Source organism: Thunnus thynnus, chromosome 23 (genome assembly GCF_963924715.1).
Source record: "Thunnus thynnus chromosome 23, fThuThy2.1, whole genome shotgun sequence".
Taxonomy (NCBI): Eukaryota; Metazoa; Chordata; class Actinopteri; order Scombriformes; family Scombridae; genus Thunnus; species Thunnus thynnus.
In genome coordinates, this window is record NC_089539.1 from 20,636,140 (window position 1) to 20,651,320 (window position 15,181).

The 15,181-nt window shown below is 37.7% G+C and overlaps 2 protein-coding genes across 2 annotated transcripts in view; both read left to right on the plus strand.

Annotated features, from left to right (window-relative positions):
• Positions 1–57: 57 nt before the first annotated feature.
• Positions 58–8,173, plus strand: LOC137175887 (apoptosis facilitator Bcl-2-like protein 14). The gene is made up of 7 exons (XM_067581813.1): positions 58–160; positions 1,671–2,118; positions 3,409–3,516; positions 5,677–5,738; positions 6,035–6,196; positions 7,153–7,266; positions 7,375–8,173. The coding sequence occupies exons 2-7, from the start codon at positions 1,680–1,682 to the stop codon at positions 7,414–7,416; spliced, it is 927 nt and encodes a 308-aa protein (XP_067437914.1). The 5' UTR covers positions 58–160; positions 1,671–1,679; the 3' UTR covers positions 7,417–8,173.
• A 3,024-nt stretch (positions 8,174–11,197) lies between these two features.
• rassf3 (Ras association domain family member 3) overlaps positions 11,198–15,181 on the plus strand; it is an 81,321-nt gene continuing 77,337 nt past the window's right edge. The window contains exon 1 of the mRNA XM_067581773.1: positions 11,198–12,172. Coding sequence (XP_067437874.1) covers positions 11,674–12,172 — 499 coding nt within the window. The 5' untranslated portion in view covers positions 11,198–11,673. The remainder of the gene's footprint in view (positions 12,173–15,181) is intronic.

The following is a 15,181-nucleotide window of genomic DNA, read 5'->3' on the forward strand; positions in this document are numbered from 1 at the left end:
TGTAGTAGCTGCGTCTGTACGTTTTGTGACGTAAGCACGCATATGATGATACTTAAAAACAGATCAGCTGAGTGGCGGTTAGTTCTTCGGCAACCGTCGAGGAAAACAGTACAGAGTGTATTTCTCTTCATATTCCTGTCTTTTTTTGACCATCAGGACCGTAAGTTCTCCTATTTTTACGTTTTTAAATATTTTATATATGCAGAAAGGTATTTAAAATTAGGATAAAGTGCGTTTTGGTGGATTTTGACAGTCGCTACATCTGGAAAAAGTTGATGATTCAATGACTCAAACTAATTAACCGTCATGTCTCTACCGGCTAACGTTTAACTAGACAACTAACGGCTAAGAAAAAAGTACATTTCCGTCTCTATTTTGTACTTTTTAAGACGTTGTGTCGACGAAGAAGCTAACAAGTGGCATTTAACTACTCCTAACACAGTTATGGTGAAATACGTGCGGTTAGACATACTAATTCAGGTCATTTAAAAGTGTACTTTTAACGCTAACCACAGTTTAACAGTCGTAATACAAACTTTTCTAACTCTTCAACGACGGTAACACTTTTTAAACAACTTTCTCAGTTGGTGTTTTATAGTAAACATATCACTTAACAGCTAATTAACTTATCCTTAAAGCTGTTTACTATGTTTTGTCATGTGTTTAATCAGACAACAGGTTGTTTTGTGGTTTACAGCTTGTGACAGGAACGACATGCCTCGACATGACTCAGATTGAATTCAGTTTGACTCCACCAGATGGCGACAAAAAATCTGAAAAAGTGGCAGAAAAATAACTAAAATTGAGTTAAATTTAAAGGACAGGTTCACAATTTTTCAACTCTTTGTTAAAACAACAGTCAAACGAACATTTTAAACATGTTTTTCTTGCTCTAATCATTCCTCTTGCTCATACTGACCATCAGAAGATCCCTTCATAACGCATTTATAATGTAAGTGATGGGGGTCAAAATCCACAGTCCTCCTCCTGTGCAAAAATGTATTTAAAAGTTTATCTGAAGCTAATATGAAGCTTCAGCGCCCAAATGAATCAAATCAAGTAGATATCTTTCAACATTACAGTCTTTTTAGTGCCAAAGTCCCACTTTTTGTTACTATCCTTCCACTGCAGCTCAACAGGGAAACACAAAGAGGGAATTTGATGCTAAAAAGACTGTAAATGTGTCAGATATCCACTTGATAGACTAACTCAGACTGCTGAAGCCTCATATAAGCTTCACATCAACTTTTAAATGACTGTGTGGACACACTGTGGATTTTTGGCCTCCATCACTTACATTGAAAGCACATTTGAAATACTAAGTTAGAATATGAAAAATAATAACTACACCATAATTAATGTGTGCAGAAAGTACACATAAACAAAATAAAATGAATCTTTTGAAATAATCAGTCAATTAGTATCTGTAACTGAGCAATAACTGCCGTAGTGTATTTTGATCCTTCATTTAGGGCTGCAACTAACAGTCTACTCAAACAATCATATGAGCAATAATAAAAAATAGTTGTAATGAGTAATTGATGACTACTAGTTTCAGCTTTAGTTAGAAGGCAGCGTGAAATTAGACCCAAAAAACATCAGACTGTAGCTGTCAAGTCTTTTTACAACATGTTTTAATTTTTATCCACATGATTTTTATTGTCTTACAGTAAACAAAGATGGCAAACGGGCACATTGAGATCCAGGACCCCATCTCCAACCAGGACCCGACCAGCCATACAGACTGTAAATCTACATCAGACGCAGACAGCATGGACGACTCGGTGGAGTACAGAGTCATGATGGCGTACGCACAGAGGAGACGAAGGAAAACCAGCACTGAATCACCCAAACTGGTCGCACAAAATGGTGGCTTAGATTCAAATGGAACGTCTTCACCTCAGACGCCAGCCAAGGCTGAAAATGAAGCACCGGAGAAGAAGGAGGAGGAGGAGGAGAAGGAGGAGAAGAAGAAGGGAGGGAAGAAGATATGGAAACGTCTGCCAAAGATTTTCAGATGCATCAAACCTCAGACAACAGATGAGGAACCACAGAAACCACAGAAAACACCTGAGAGTCCAGATGATGTAGTGGTCAGATGTGTTGATTTTCCGGAAGGTGAGTATCAGGATCTTAGATAACCCCAGTATAACCCCAGTATAACCCCAGTATACGCAGATCTCCACATGTTGTATGAAACATCAGTTTCTTATCTTTCTACTAGGAGTCGTCCTCAGTGGCACTGAAAGTTTCCAACTAAAAGTTTCCACTTAAGAAAAATTCACAAAGCTGCTGAGAGCAACTTTTACTGAACTGGAACCTCGTGAGCTAAATGAAATGTCGAGGTTGACCTTGTTGCTACGGATTACATCATGTTTAATAAATGAGCCAACTATGTCTGCAGTGATTAGGAGACAGCCAGGTCTGTCAGTGAATTCATCAATACACAAGAGAACAAGATGAATAGAAAGACTAATCTTCCTCATTAAGAGACATTTTAGATATTTTATAAACTGTAACATATTTCATACATGAAGGTCAGATATTAACACTTTGAATAGATCATATCAGGCATCAAACAACATCATTATTTGACGTTTAATAGTTCATAGCAGGTCCAGGTGATTGAAGCAGACAGTGACAGTGAAACTTGATAATTGGGCTGTTTTTTGTTTTTTAATCTTTTTTTATCTTTTCTTTTTTTAAAATTTAGTCAAAGGACTTTTAAAAGTTTTACCAAAAATCTCCGCCACTGATTTACATCACTGATTTTTTTTTTTTGTTTTTTTTTTTGGGTGAGCTGACAACATTTAACTGATTAATTAAACTAACATTTCCCCACATGAAGCCTTTTTGTAAGATAGATACACACGTTTGGTTCCAAAACTGTCAGAGTTTTGATGGTCATTTGAGTAAATATCCCTCAAAGTTTATAACACTGTACGTTTACTGGTATGAACTGAAATGAAAAGGTTAAAATAAATTGTGGAACTGAGTTTCTTCCCCTCGTTTCTTTTTCACTTCAACAGAATATGATTCAAGTGATGATTCCCGCTGAGTCATAAAACCTCTGACTGCCAGTCATCTATTTTTGTACCTTTGCCCAGGTGTAAATACATGTTCAGCCTTTGTAAACTGGGTCAAAAGGCATAAATATAGACACAGACGTGCAGGTACAGGTTCTTGTTCATTGAGAATCACCTCGTGAGCTGTGAGTCAGGTCTCGTCAGGTCTCATCAGGGCGGTTTAATCTTTGACTGGTAACAGATTCGTCACAGGAGGCATTTTTCTTATCTGTGTGGAGAAGCCTGTCAAAATACGGGCTTTTACTTACAGTCGGGGCTGTATTTATTGTTTTGTATCTTCCCTTTTTAACTTTTCTATCTGTGTGGTCTTCATTTCTTTCAGATGACGTAACAGAAGATGATCAGTTTGATCAGGTAGCGAGCAGACTGACGGAGATCGCAGATGAAATCCCGTTCACTCCTCCAGAGGTGGAGTCAGACGCTCCAGACGGTGAGTTCTGCTCTGAACTTGTTGTAAATCGCTTCTTTCACCTTGATGTCCATCAGCAGGTGTAGTTCATTACATTTGACTGTTAGTAGAGATGCACAGATTTATTCATCTTATTCGCTGTCGGCAAATAAGATGACATTCACTGATGTCAATGACTGATAATTATCTGTTGTGTTGCTGGATAAGTGTTGTTGGTTATTTGCGGACTGACTCGGACAACAGTAGCCACGCAGCTGCAGATTCAGAGAAGAAGCTGCTGGCTGAATACGACTCTGGTATGATGTCAGAGGGCAACGAGTGTGTGTGTTTTGTTTTCAAATAAAAGTGAAAGTAAATGTGTAAATTCCCGTGTGGGAATTTTGCACTGACTCCTTGATGACCACAGCGTTTGAGAACAGGAAGAAATTCCCCACAAACGGTGCCAAAGCTAAAGGATCACTAACAAGATGATGGAGTTCATCATATTAGTTGAGCAGCCTTTCTCTGTTGTGGACGACATAACGGCCGATAACTACGAACCAAACTATCTTTGTACGACATTAAAATGACACTGAACACACTGGCTGGTTTGACATGTCGTAAGCACCATTTTTGAATAAAGTTTAAGAGAAAGAACATAAACCGAAACAATGGAAATAGAACGAAAAAGAAGATTGTGGGAGAGAAGCTTCGTTGCTTTTCTATATTTTCAAAACATAAGATGCAAGCTGAGACCTGTTTCAGAAAGCAGGTTTAGTGAAAACTTTGAGTTTGTTCACTCTGAGATGAAACTCTGGGTTTCAGTTCCAGAAAGAGATGGAACTTAAACTCTGTGAAGCTAACCTGCTTGCTGGCAGGTTTTCTTCAACAAACCAAGTTTCTCTGCGTCTCCTCCTTCTGACAGCCAGACATTCATTTCCTCGTTCATTCAGTCCACATCAAAGCTCTTCATTAGTGGAGCTTTACTGTCTGTCAGAATCTAAATCCTGGTTGGATATGAGTTTAGTTACTCAGGGACTTTCCAAAGTCAATGCTTTTATCTGCATCAGTCATTTCTTTAAACAGAGATCTTTGTCTTCACATTCAAATATTCCACAGTGTGAATTCATCCTCAGCATCAAACTTATGAATGTTCTTCTCTTACAACACTGAGACTCTGTCAGTTTATTACAGCAGCTCCTGACCTGAAATGTTTATTGCACATAATGTTTAATCTGTTAACATTTAAAATATCGGTATGAAGCTTTAGACACGTAGGATCAATGAATAATTCCTATAATATAATATAAAATCTACGTATATCAAGCAGGACACATTATTACTGATCAGACTGTGAGCTACAGTCACGTCTCAGATGTTTTAAATCTTTATATTTTTCATCTTCAGTTGCTTCCTCCTGTGTTTTTATTTGTCAGATTAAAGCTGAACAAATATATTTAAAATGTAATATAGCTGCAGTCAGATTCCACTTTTTCATCATTAAGGAAATATAAGGTTGATAAATGATTAATTAATGGAACACTCAAAACTTTATTGTGTAAACTTATTGAGGTTTTTCCCGCTCTGACTCAGGCTCTGACTCAGGCAGCGTTCACACCCACACACACACACACATAGATATCTCTACATCCACTGTAGTAAAATGGAGGCTCTGCCTTTTTATTTACCTGTTGCCATGGTAACTCGCGGTCTCGGCGCTCCATTGACGTTGGCTTTTTTTCATTCATCACACTTCAGTCAGAGTTGATTGAAATCTGATCGGCTGTTCTGAAACCGAAATCTGAGTTTCTCATCTGACGTTCATCAGTTCAGAGTTTGTTCAGTCTGCTTTCTGAAACCGCAGTGACTCTGCTCTCATTAACTTTTTCTATTCTAGCACTACGATTTTTAATTTTGTAAAACTATTTGTTTATTTCTAGGGGACGTTAATCAACTTTTAACAACATTAATATAATTATGTTAAAGTTCAGTCATCTGTTGAACAAAACCTGTTAAACTGAGATAATGTTGGAGCAACAATCGTGATGACGCGTCCTGTCTTTCTTTTTTAAGTCAGCAGTTTATGGAATATTGCGGCTTCAAACCTGCAGTATGTTTGTTAGTCTGTAAACGTCTCATCAATGTGTTTGTTTGTATTTTCTGAGGCTGATTGATAATCATGTTTGTGTTTGTGTTCAACAGACGAGGTGGAGAAAGTGATCGGCCTGCTGCTGAGGGAGAGCGGAGACAGACTGAACGAGAGAGTAAGAAATACTGACAATAAATATCACCTCAACCTTTTGGATATTATTATTATTATTATTATTATTATTATTATCATTGAGTATTTATGAGATGTGACATTTATCAGCCACCAGATCATTGAATTTATTCCCAATTCTGCTCTAAAAGACAAAAGATGAGTTTTTTATGTCAAAGTAACAAATCAAAGATCTGTAGTAGTTTATGAAATAATGTCAGTTATTTCCTTTTAAGATAATAAAATAGATCAAAGTGAGATGTGTACATTTAATCAGAAAATATCTCTTGTCTCCACCAGGAGCTGAAAAACGCATCTATCGCCGCGGAGCTTTTTAGGGATTACCGTTTCTTTGACACGTTAATAACGACGCTCCTCAGGAGGATGGGCCTCTGGACCCCTGACCCAGACGCTCCGGGGCCACAAATGTCCCCCAAGACCCAGATCGCCGTGACCTGTGAGGTAAGAACAACGTTGCCGTGTCACACAAACCTCAAGTAAAATGATTCTATGTCAGTCTGTTAAACCTTCAGCACGTCGCTCTGCTTTCTAAACAAACTCACCGACTGAGTCACGTACATGACACACAGTCTGCCGATTCGTTCTCCTGGAGGATTTAACTTTCTGGAGGATTAATCAGTCGAGACTGGAAAGTTGAACAGTGACATTTTCTGACAAGTTATGATACGTTTCAGCCTGTCAAGATGCCGTTGATGCTTCTTGTGTAATTTTTTTTTGGCATGAAACAAGTAGTGAGAATGAATCAGTGTTGTCTAATCGATTAAGATGTGCTCAGACTTTATGCAAAGCTAGATATTAAGTCAAAGAAGATATGAGCAGACAGGAATTTATGTTCATCATGTTGCTTTTTGAGCCGACTTCATGAACGTACAGAAACCAGAAGAGAAAAGAGGAGAATTCAGAGGAAAATTACTGAAAGAAATGGATTTAGTGGCAATTTTTTTTAAATCAGGAGCTGAACTGTCACACAAGTGGACTCTCAGTGTGAAAGTTACTGTTTGCACTGAGAGGGTCAATAAACATTTAATTTGTGCGATTACAGCAAAGTGAATATTTGCTTCAGACCACAACTATATTCTCAGGAATGCACAGCTTCGCATATATTCACATTTACATCCTGCGAATATTTGCTCCGTCTTCATAAAACGTATAAATTTAAGCACGTTTCCCATTTCTGTACAATCTGCAGTCTCACAGGTCTGAGTTCACCTTCGTTCATCTCTGACTCTGTTGAAACATTGACACAGTCAATCATTGTTCCTGCGATGTGTCAGCAAGTTCATTTGCACAATCACAGAATCTTTTCTCATCACTTGGATCTTATATATGTGACTATTGTTCTTTTTAAATGTCTCTTTTGTTTTAACCACCACTTTACATGTTTCCGTTTCCTGCAGGTCACCAGTCGTCTGTCTGCGGTCGACACGCTGCCGATGAACCGACTGCTCGGTTTCGGAGCCACATACCTGCAGAATCATTACTCATCCTGGGCAGAGCAGCAGGGGGGATACGTACGTCTCACACACACACCCACACAATTAATACTATGTTTAAACTGTTTATTATACCTATAAAAACTTTTAAAATAACTCCTTTCTATATTTATTTCTCTCGTGCAGGAAGCAGCCTTTGACAGTGAGGAAGAGGATGATGTTCAGTGATCAGCTCCACATCGCTCTCTGCTGTGAAACCCGCCACGCTGCACCCTCAGGATCTGCTGACTCATATGAGCCACTTCCTTGTGTTTGACTTGAAGCGGAAACGACTCAAATATGCACGACTGTCATCTTGATAAACATCATTCTGGAGGCGTCTCTCTGGTACGAGGAAGGAAACGAGACTCAGGACGCTGATTGTCTATTTCTGCCAAATCCAGTTTACATGCAAATAAAAAAACCCAACCGGACAAGCATTACATCCACAAATCAACACATTTACAGATCAGTGTGTATATACAGATCAGTGCATTATATTAAAAAAAACAACATTAAATCATGTTTTATCTTTATAAGTTGACTTTTTCAGAAATCTTAAACGAATCTGGAGTCAAAGAAAATATATTTGTGTCATTAACAACTACATTGATGTGATTTATGTCATTAATTTGTACTGAACTGTAATCAGGTAGATGTTGGGTAGCTGCAGACTTTTTAATAATACTGTTTACTACATAATCTTTTTTTTATTTTTTATTTTTCAGCACTTTTTCAGCACTCTTGCACTTTTTCATAAACTTTAAAAGGGAAATTTCTTTTTTTCCCACTAAGGTGCATCAATGAGTCTTTTTTAGGGATGCCTGTGCAGAGTAGCTCATCAGTGATTGTTATTGTTATTTACTGTAATGCTTTATTTTTTATAATTGCCCAAAAAAATGTGAGCAAAAATTAAAAAAACAAAAAAGCTATTTTGTTAAAGAAATGTCTTGTGTGATGTCTGAGTTTGTTAGTTTCGCTACACGTGAACGAACATATGAAGCAAAATAAGCTGAACTGGCTAACATTTAATATCAGTTCAGTCATATTAGAGCTGCAACTAACAATTATCTTAATTATCCATTAATCTGAATATTATTTTCTCAATTAATCAATTAGTTGTTGGTCCAGAAAGAAAGAAAGTGCTGGAAAAAGCTTAAGATGACGTTATCAAACATCTTTTATCCCGACCAACAGATGTTCAGTTTACTGTCACTGTTTTTCTGAGAAAAGATTAAAAATAATTAATTTATTATCAAAATAGTTGGCAATTAATGTAATAATTGGCAACTAATTGACCAATTGTAGCAGCTGTCAGTCATATTAAGTAGTCTGAGCTCAGATTCATTCACTTGTCAAAAGGTTTCTTTTACAGTAGCAGGAAAAATAAACTGACCATCTTTAAAACAGAAGTTACTGGTGAACTTTGCAGGATGTTAAAGACACTTTAAGTTCCAGGATGTTTTTGTTTCTCATATTTCATGATTCATCAGTATCAGACTGCAGAAGGAAGGAAATGTGATCAGCTGGGAAACTAATCTATGAGCTAAAATGTCCCATAATGTTATTAAAATCGTATTTGTATAACACTTAAAAACTGTTTAAAAGCCACTTCACAAAAACAAATAAAAAACAAGCAGTAAAACTAATAATAGCAGCAAAAATGTGATTGTTACAATATAAGGTAGAAGTTAAAAGTGACACATTAAGACCAATTAATGCATAAATTGGAAGTTAATAATAAAAAAGTAGAAATTTACTTGTGTGGGAGACCTGATCTGATCAGACTGTTGAAAGATCAATAACTTACTGAACTGTTGAAATTTAATTTATAAATTTAATATAAAGTACACGTCTTTGTTTTCCTCTTAACTGCTGAGATCTGATTATGCTGAATAGTGAAAACAGCACCTCCTTGTGGTGAAAGGAGGAACAGATACTATCCAGTTCAAAATGTTAAGAAGTTATTGTGGTTTTTATATTTTCATTTTCTATTTTATTATTGCAGCCGCCACATTTCATCCAAGTCACAAACAAACAAACAAACAAAATACCAGCAATTATCTAAAATGAGCCAAAATTATGTCTTTGCCAACAGTCCATTAAATATTTTCTTTATATAACAGAACATCTGCTCTGTCTGGCATTTTACATTTTACAAATACAAGATAAAAAGCGACTAAAACACAGAGAAAGTTTGTTCACAATTTTTTTATTTTTCAATGACAACTTCTGTCAGGGAAGAAAATAAGATATTTGATCAAGAAATCAATTAAAAGTTGGAGCAGTCTCGTCTTTCCAACACAACAAAATACTTTATTTTGCAAAGTACGTAATGGTGATAAGTATTCTTATTTTTAATTTATCTGAATTCTGATTTGGTGTGGAATTTAATGAAAATAAAAAGGATTGAATTGAATTTCAGTATCTAGCATGGATTTTGTGAAGTTATATATTGATTTCCAAAAGCTGCTTAATTTCTTACACTTTAAATAAATCTCAATTTTTTACATTCTGTGCAGAGGAAGTAACTAAAAAGGCCCCAAACAGCTATAGATTTATTATGATATTTAGACATGAAAAATATTGAATTATCTTACTAAAATAGGCAACTTGTAAACTTCTACTTCAGACGAAAACATTGTACCACTATATTTACCTGACAGATAATTGTTACTGGTTGCAGATTCAGATTTTACCCACAAAATATAACAATATATGATGCATTATTATTCATTAAACTATCATATATCAACAGCATTATATTAGAATGAAAAGCTCCACCTTGATCAGATGTTAAGTACATTTAAGTACATTGTGCTGATAATTCCTCTCTGTCACTCTTCACTTTTAAGTAAAACTTTGAGTGCAGAACTTTTACCAACCAAGTCCTCCAAATTAAATGAACACATACAGTTGGTCATTTCTACCTGCACTCCAGAACGACCCACTGGACCGTAATGTGTTGCTTTCCAAACAAATCACTGTTAAAATAACAATGTTTATAATGTGACAACGCTGTGGTTAAGATCTGGTTAGGTTTAGGCACAAAAACCACTTGGTTAGGCTTAGGATAGATCAAGATTTGGGTTAAAATGATCACTTGAAACGTGACAACCGTCGTCGTCATGGCAAAAATGTCCCAACTCATGGTTGGGAAAACTGTCTAGCCATCCACCAAGCCAGCAGCTCCAGGTCTGGAAAGTGAAGCCAATGCGGAAGAGCCTTAAACCTGCAGCGACTCCACTGGCTGCAAAAAGAAGTCTGATTGTATAGAAGTCTATGAGACCCTACTCCTCACGTGATTTATTACCTCAGTAAACACTTTCCTAATGAGTTTATGGTCTCAATCGCTAGATTCAAGTCGTCTTCAATACAGCATGAAGTTCATTTTGTAAATTATGGTCCCATTTAGAGTAAAATAGACAATAAAGCAGCGTAGGCTTTAGGGTGTGGCTCCGTTGCTATCACGGCGACAACATTGATTAGCTAAAGTAACCATGACGTATCCCCAGATTCACAGAGCACAGGCGTAGCCGCTGCTATTTCACAGTGCGTTTTCAGTTCATGAAAGTTAATTGTAACATTTTGGTCGCCTAAAAAAGTCTTGTTCAGCGTTTGGTTGTGATAAAAGACCCTCTAAGGAGTCGGATGTTCAGTTTTTCCAGTAAGCACATTTTGTTTTAATGGTTTTAACCCTCTTTTACGCTAGTGAAAACTAGCATTAGCATTAGTATTATCACAGTTAACCACAAACTGTAAATGTACCATGCTAACCAAGCTAGCAGCTAGCGCTAGGGTCAGCTCCACCCTCTCCTCCAAATATGGTCACTTCTGGCTCCGAAAAATCAAAGATGGCGACATTCAAATCCAAGATGGCAACGGTCAAATCGCTAAACTCAAGGCTTCAAAAAAGCAGCCCACAAACCAATGGATGACATCATGATGACTACGTCCATTAATTTTTGACAGTCTATACCATCCACCAAACCTGCCTCCTCCTCATAAGGAAGTCACCTTATATTGACGTCATCTGACCTGCATCACTTCTCTGGGTCATAATTACGACAGCTGCTAGATGGCGTCTGTCACTCAAAAGTAAATATATGTAGTTTTTGGTGTTTTAACAATGCATTATTAATGGTTTTACTTATGAAAACAGTTCTGAGTACTTCCACCACTATCAGGACCAACATTCCCAGTTAGAGAAAAGGTAAAAATAAAGCAAGACAGAGAGGATGAGGAGGATGTTCAGTTTCAGGGGCCCCAGAGTTTGCCTGGGGCCCCCAAATCAGTAAATCCGCCCCTGCCTGCACACCTCCGACCGCCTCAACCTGCTTACCGACAACAAACACGGCTCATCACAAGCCGTCTCACCTGCTGTGTGTCACTGTTTAACACACCTGTACCGACCTGTTACGCAGCAGAGTATGAGGAGCGTGCGTAATGTTTAACGTCGTGCACCAGGGTCGGAAATACGCCCCCACGCGCTCCTCGGTGCGGGATGACTCTCCGTTAACCGTCCAGGCTGTTCATATCATCAGCACCCCGGTTAGACTCAGCGATCCACCGGAGGCGACGTGGCCGCCACCGGGCGCCAAGATGCGGATGTCCAAGGGCGCCGTGGTGGTGAGAGCTGACCGGCGGCACGCGTCTCCTCAGCCGGCCAGTCTGGAGAGCCTGGAGGCGGCTTGGAGCGAGAGAGGACACCCGGAGAGGAGTAACGGCGAGGCGGACGGACCGGAGGATCACGGAGGAGGGCCGCCCCGGGGCAGGAAGAAGGGGTTCAGACCTCCCGATGTGAGGACCATCTTCTCCCCCGAGGAGAGGGACCCCAGGGTGAAGCAGGAGTCCGGGGAGGGTCACACCTTCCTGCCCTGCTGGGAGGGCAGCTGGTGTGATGTGTGCTGCCACTACATCTTCCAGGATGGTTTCACCTGTGCAGGTGAGTCTGCTGATTATGGGTCTGGGGTCCCACAGTGAATGAGCCCCTTCAGAGGTTTATTTTAAAAGTTTAAAGACTCATATGAATGTCAGGTGACTAATCTGTTTTCTGTGATTTTGTGTATATATTCAGGTTGATTAGGGTCAGTTTAAATAGAAATTAAACATTCAAAGGCTTTAAATTGACTATTTTTATGCCCAAAATCCTCTTAAGAGTTTCCCAAAGACAACACGTGTAATATTGATCAATTCTACAATAAATGTGAATCAATAAGCATCATATCAGAGATGGATTGCACTGATTTTCAGTGTATGAATGTTAAGGAAAACCAATGTTTATCTAACCTGACAGATCAGCTGTAGCCACCAGAGAGGACGAAGAGGTCATGACCTCTGTTATATGTTTGGAAATCAGGAGGGTTTATAATGACACTAAAATGAGTTTACACTGGACACATTTAACACATGGATTCTGACTTTTTAAAGACAAAATCTGACTATTTTTAGGTTAAAAAAATAATACAACAACAGCAACAATGAATTAAAATGAAAGGAATTCAGTATTCTGCCATCTGGCACAAGAACATCATGTTGGGAAAATAAAATGTTTTTTCCAATAAATATAACTGGACAGTGAAATTACACATTGTACAGAGTTTGGTTGGTGACCTCAGTGTTTCGAGCAAACGGTAAACCCACCCAAATCTTGTCTGCTTTTATATTTTTAACTCACTATTTTAACTTATATTAATCTTTTTCAGTACTGACATGATTAACTGATCAGCTGATTGACAGGAAATTCATCAAATCAATGACTTTGATTATTCTTTTAAGCCATTTATTAAGCAGGAAGTCAAAACATTTGCTGCTTTTTTTCAGTTTTATATCATTTGCAACTTTATATCTTTTAAGTTTTGGACTGTTTGGTTTGGGGGTCTGAGAAATTTTAATTGGCATACGTTACTATTTTCTCACATTTCATTGAAACTCTTAAAAGTTTAATTGAAAAATAATAATCAGCAGGTTAATCAGTGGTGAAAATAACCGTTAGTTGCATCCTTAATCTCATCTATAGCAGCATAGTAAAGCAGTAGATTGGTATAAGTGACAGATAATGAACATTTCAGGAAAACAGAGCGTAATTCAGTAGTTTTATTGAAATATAATTGGAGTTTTTGGAGTCAAAAATGAGCCAGAAGCTTCATCAGCAGCTCACATGTGGACTGACTGACTAAATGAAGGTGTACCTCAAATCATATAAATAAACAGATTCTTATCAAAAACCCATCAGATCTTGTAGGAAATACTTTCTGACACGTAGTGAGATCACATGTTTGACTGTTGATGGTAAAAATAGGCTCGGCTCTGAGACGCAGCTGGAATGCAGTCGGTATGTAGACGGACCGGTTCAGATCTGGAAGGAAACGAGTGTCTCCTGGAGTACAAACTCTAGACCTCCCTCTTTGTCCACTTCTGTCTGACGAACAATAAAAATAGACGACACAGAAAAAGGCTCTTCTTCCTCATGTGTTGGACTCCTAACGTGGCTGCTACGATGCGTTTCTTAACGCTGGAAACGGAAATGAGACTCAGAAAAGTTTGAATATTCAAACGACTGCTACATCAAACCTTCATTCTCACTCAAAGTGTTTACAAAATCAATATGTTTCCCACCTCTCCTCCCTCATCCTCCATTTCCTTAGTCAGGTAAATGTCATTTTGAAATGTCATCGGTGGAAGAAAAACCACAACAAAGAATCTCAGTCATGCATCCCAGTGATGCTTTTGGCACATTAACAAGACAGCTTCAAGCAAAAGTCCAAACATATTACATTTACCTTTTTAAATTTAGCTTTCCTGCAATAAATTGATTTAAATAGTCCAAATTTAATCACACTTTTTATGAAGCATGCGTACAAATTGACAATCATTTCAGTATATGGTGTCTAAAATAAAGCTCTGAGGCTGTGCAACTTTTGAAAGACAACAAAAAAATACAATAAATATTATAATATATAAATAAAAAGTTGAATTAATACCCTGTAAAGTGCAGCCTTGCTTCAGTAAACTCAAGTGTTTTGCTGCTACAGCTTCACTCGGTACAGTATAACCATTAACTAACATTACTGACACAGGCTGCTGACTTTCTGCCTTTAGCTGCCGTTACACTGAGTTTATAGCAGAAATAAAATAAGTAATTGTTGTGGAAATTTAAAGATGAATTCACAGAGTAAGCAAGAGCAAGTTGTCTTATTTTTAAGACATTTGCAAATGCAGATCCCCTAGTTTGCTCGGCTGTAGTTTAGTGTCAGTATTAACATCACAATCATCTCGTATTCATCTTTTAATTAATTTACTATTTCTGTTTCTATTAATGTTTCTCTCAGACTCATTATCTGCTTCTGTCTAATGAGCAGTAAAGTTACAGTGATGGAGCCCCACAGCTCATCTTTGATGGTACCTGCTGGGAACATTTTCACACAGGAAGCACAAAGTCTTATGATGTGTTTTTGACTATAAGGAAGTACAACATAATCTTAAAACAATAACATAAAGGTATAAGTTTCCATGTCAGTAATAAACACACCATACCTCACTAGGAGCAGCTTCCACAACCTCAATAATAAATAAAGTAGAATTATCACCTTTCAGACAATGTCAACAAAAACTGAAAATGTATCAGTCTCATAAAGTTGAATTTATGTTGTATTAGATTACATTAGATCACACAGGTGTTCCTAATAAAGTGCTCGGTGAGTGTAGATACGTAGAGAAAAGTCAAAGGACACTCAAGGAGGTTGGAAAGAAACAAAATACAATAAAACCAAAACATAATAAATAATCTGTGAGTGTGTCGGCAGCAGCTCCAAGTTAAAGTATAAACCAAACAAATGGCTTCATGTAATCTGTGATTTCTGCCTCGAGCGTTAAGTTATTTATAGGACGCTGAATATACTGTAATATTTTAAATGAAGCACAACAACTGATGCTTATACTGAAAACAAGGCTG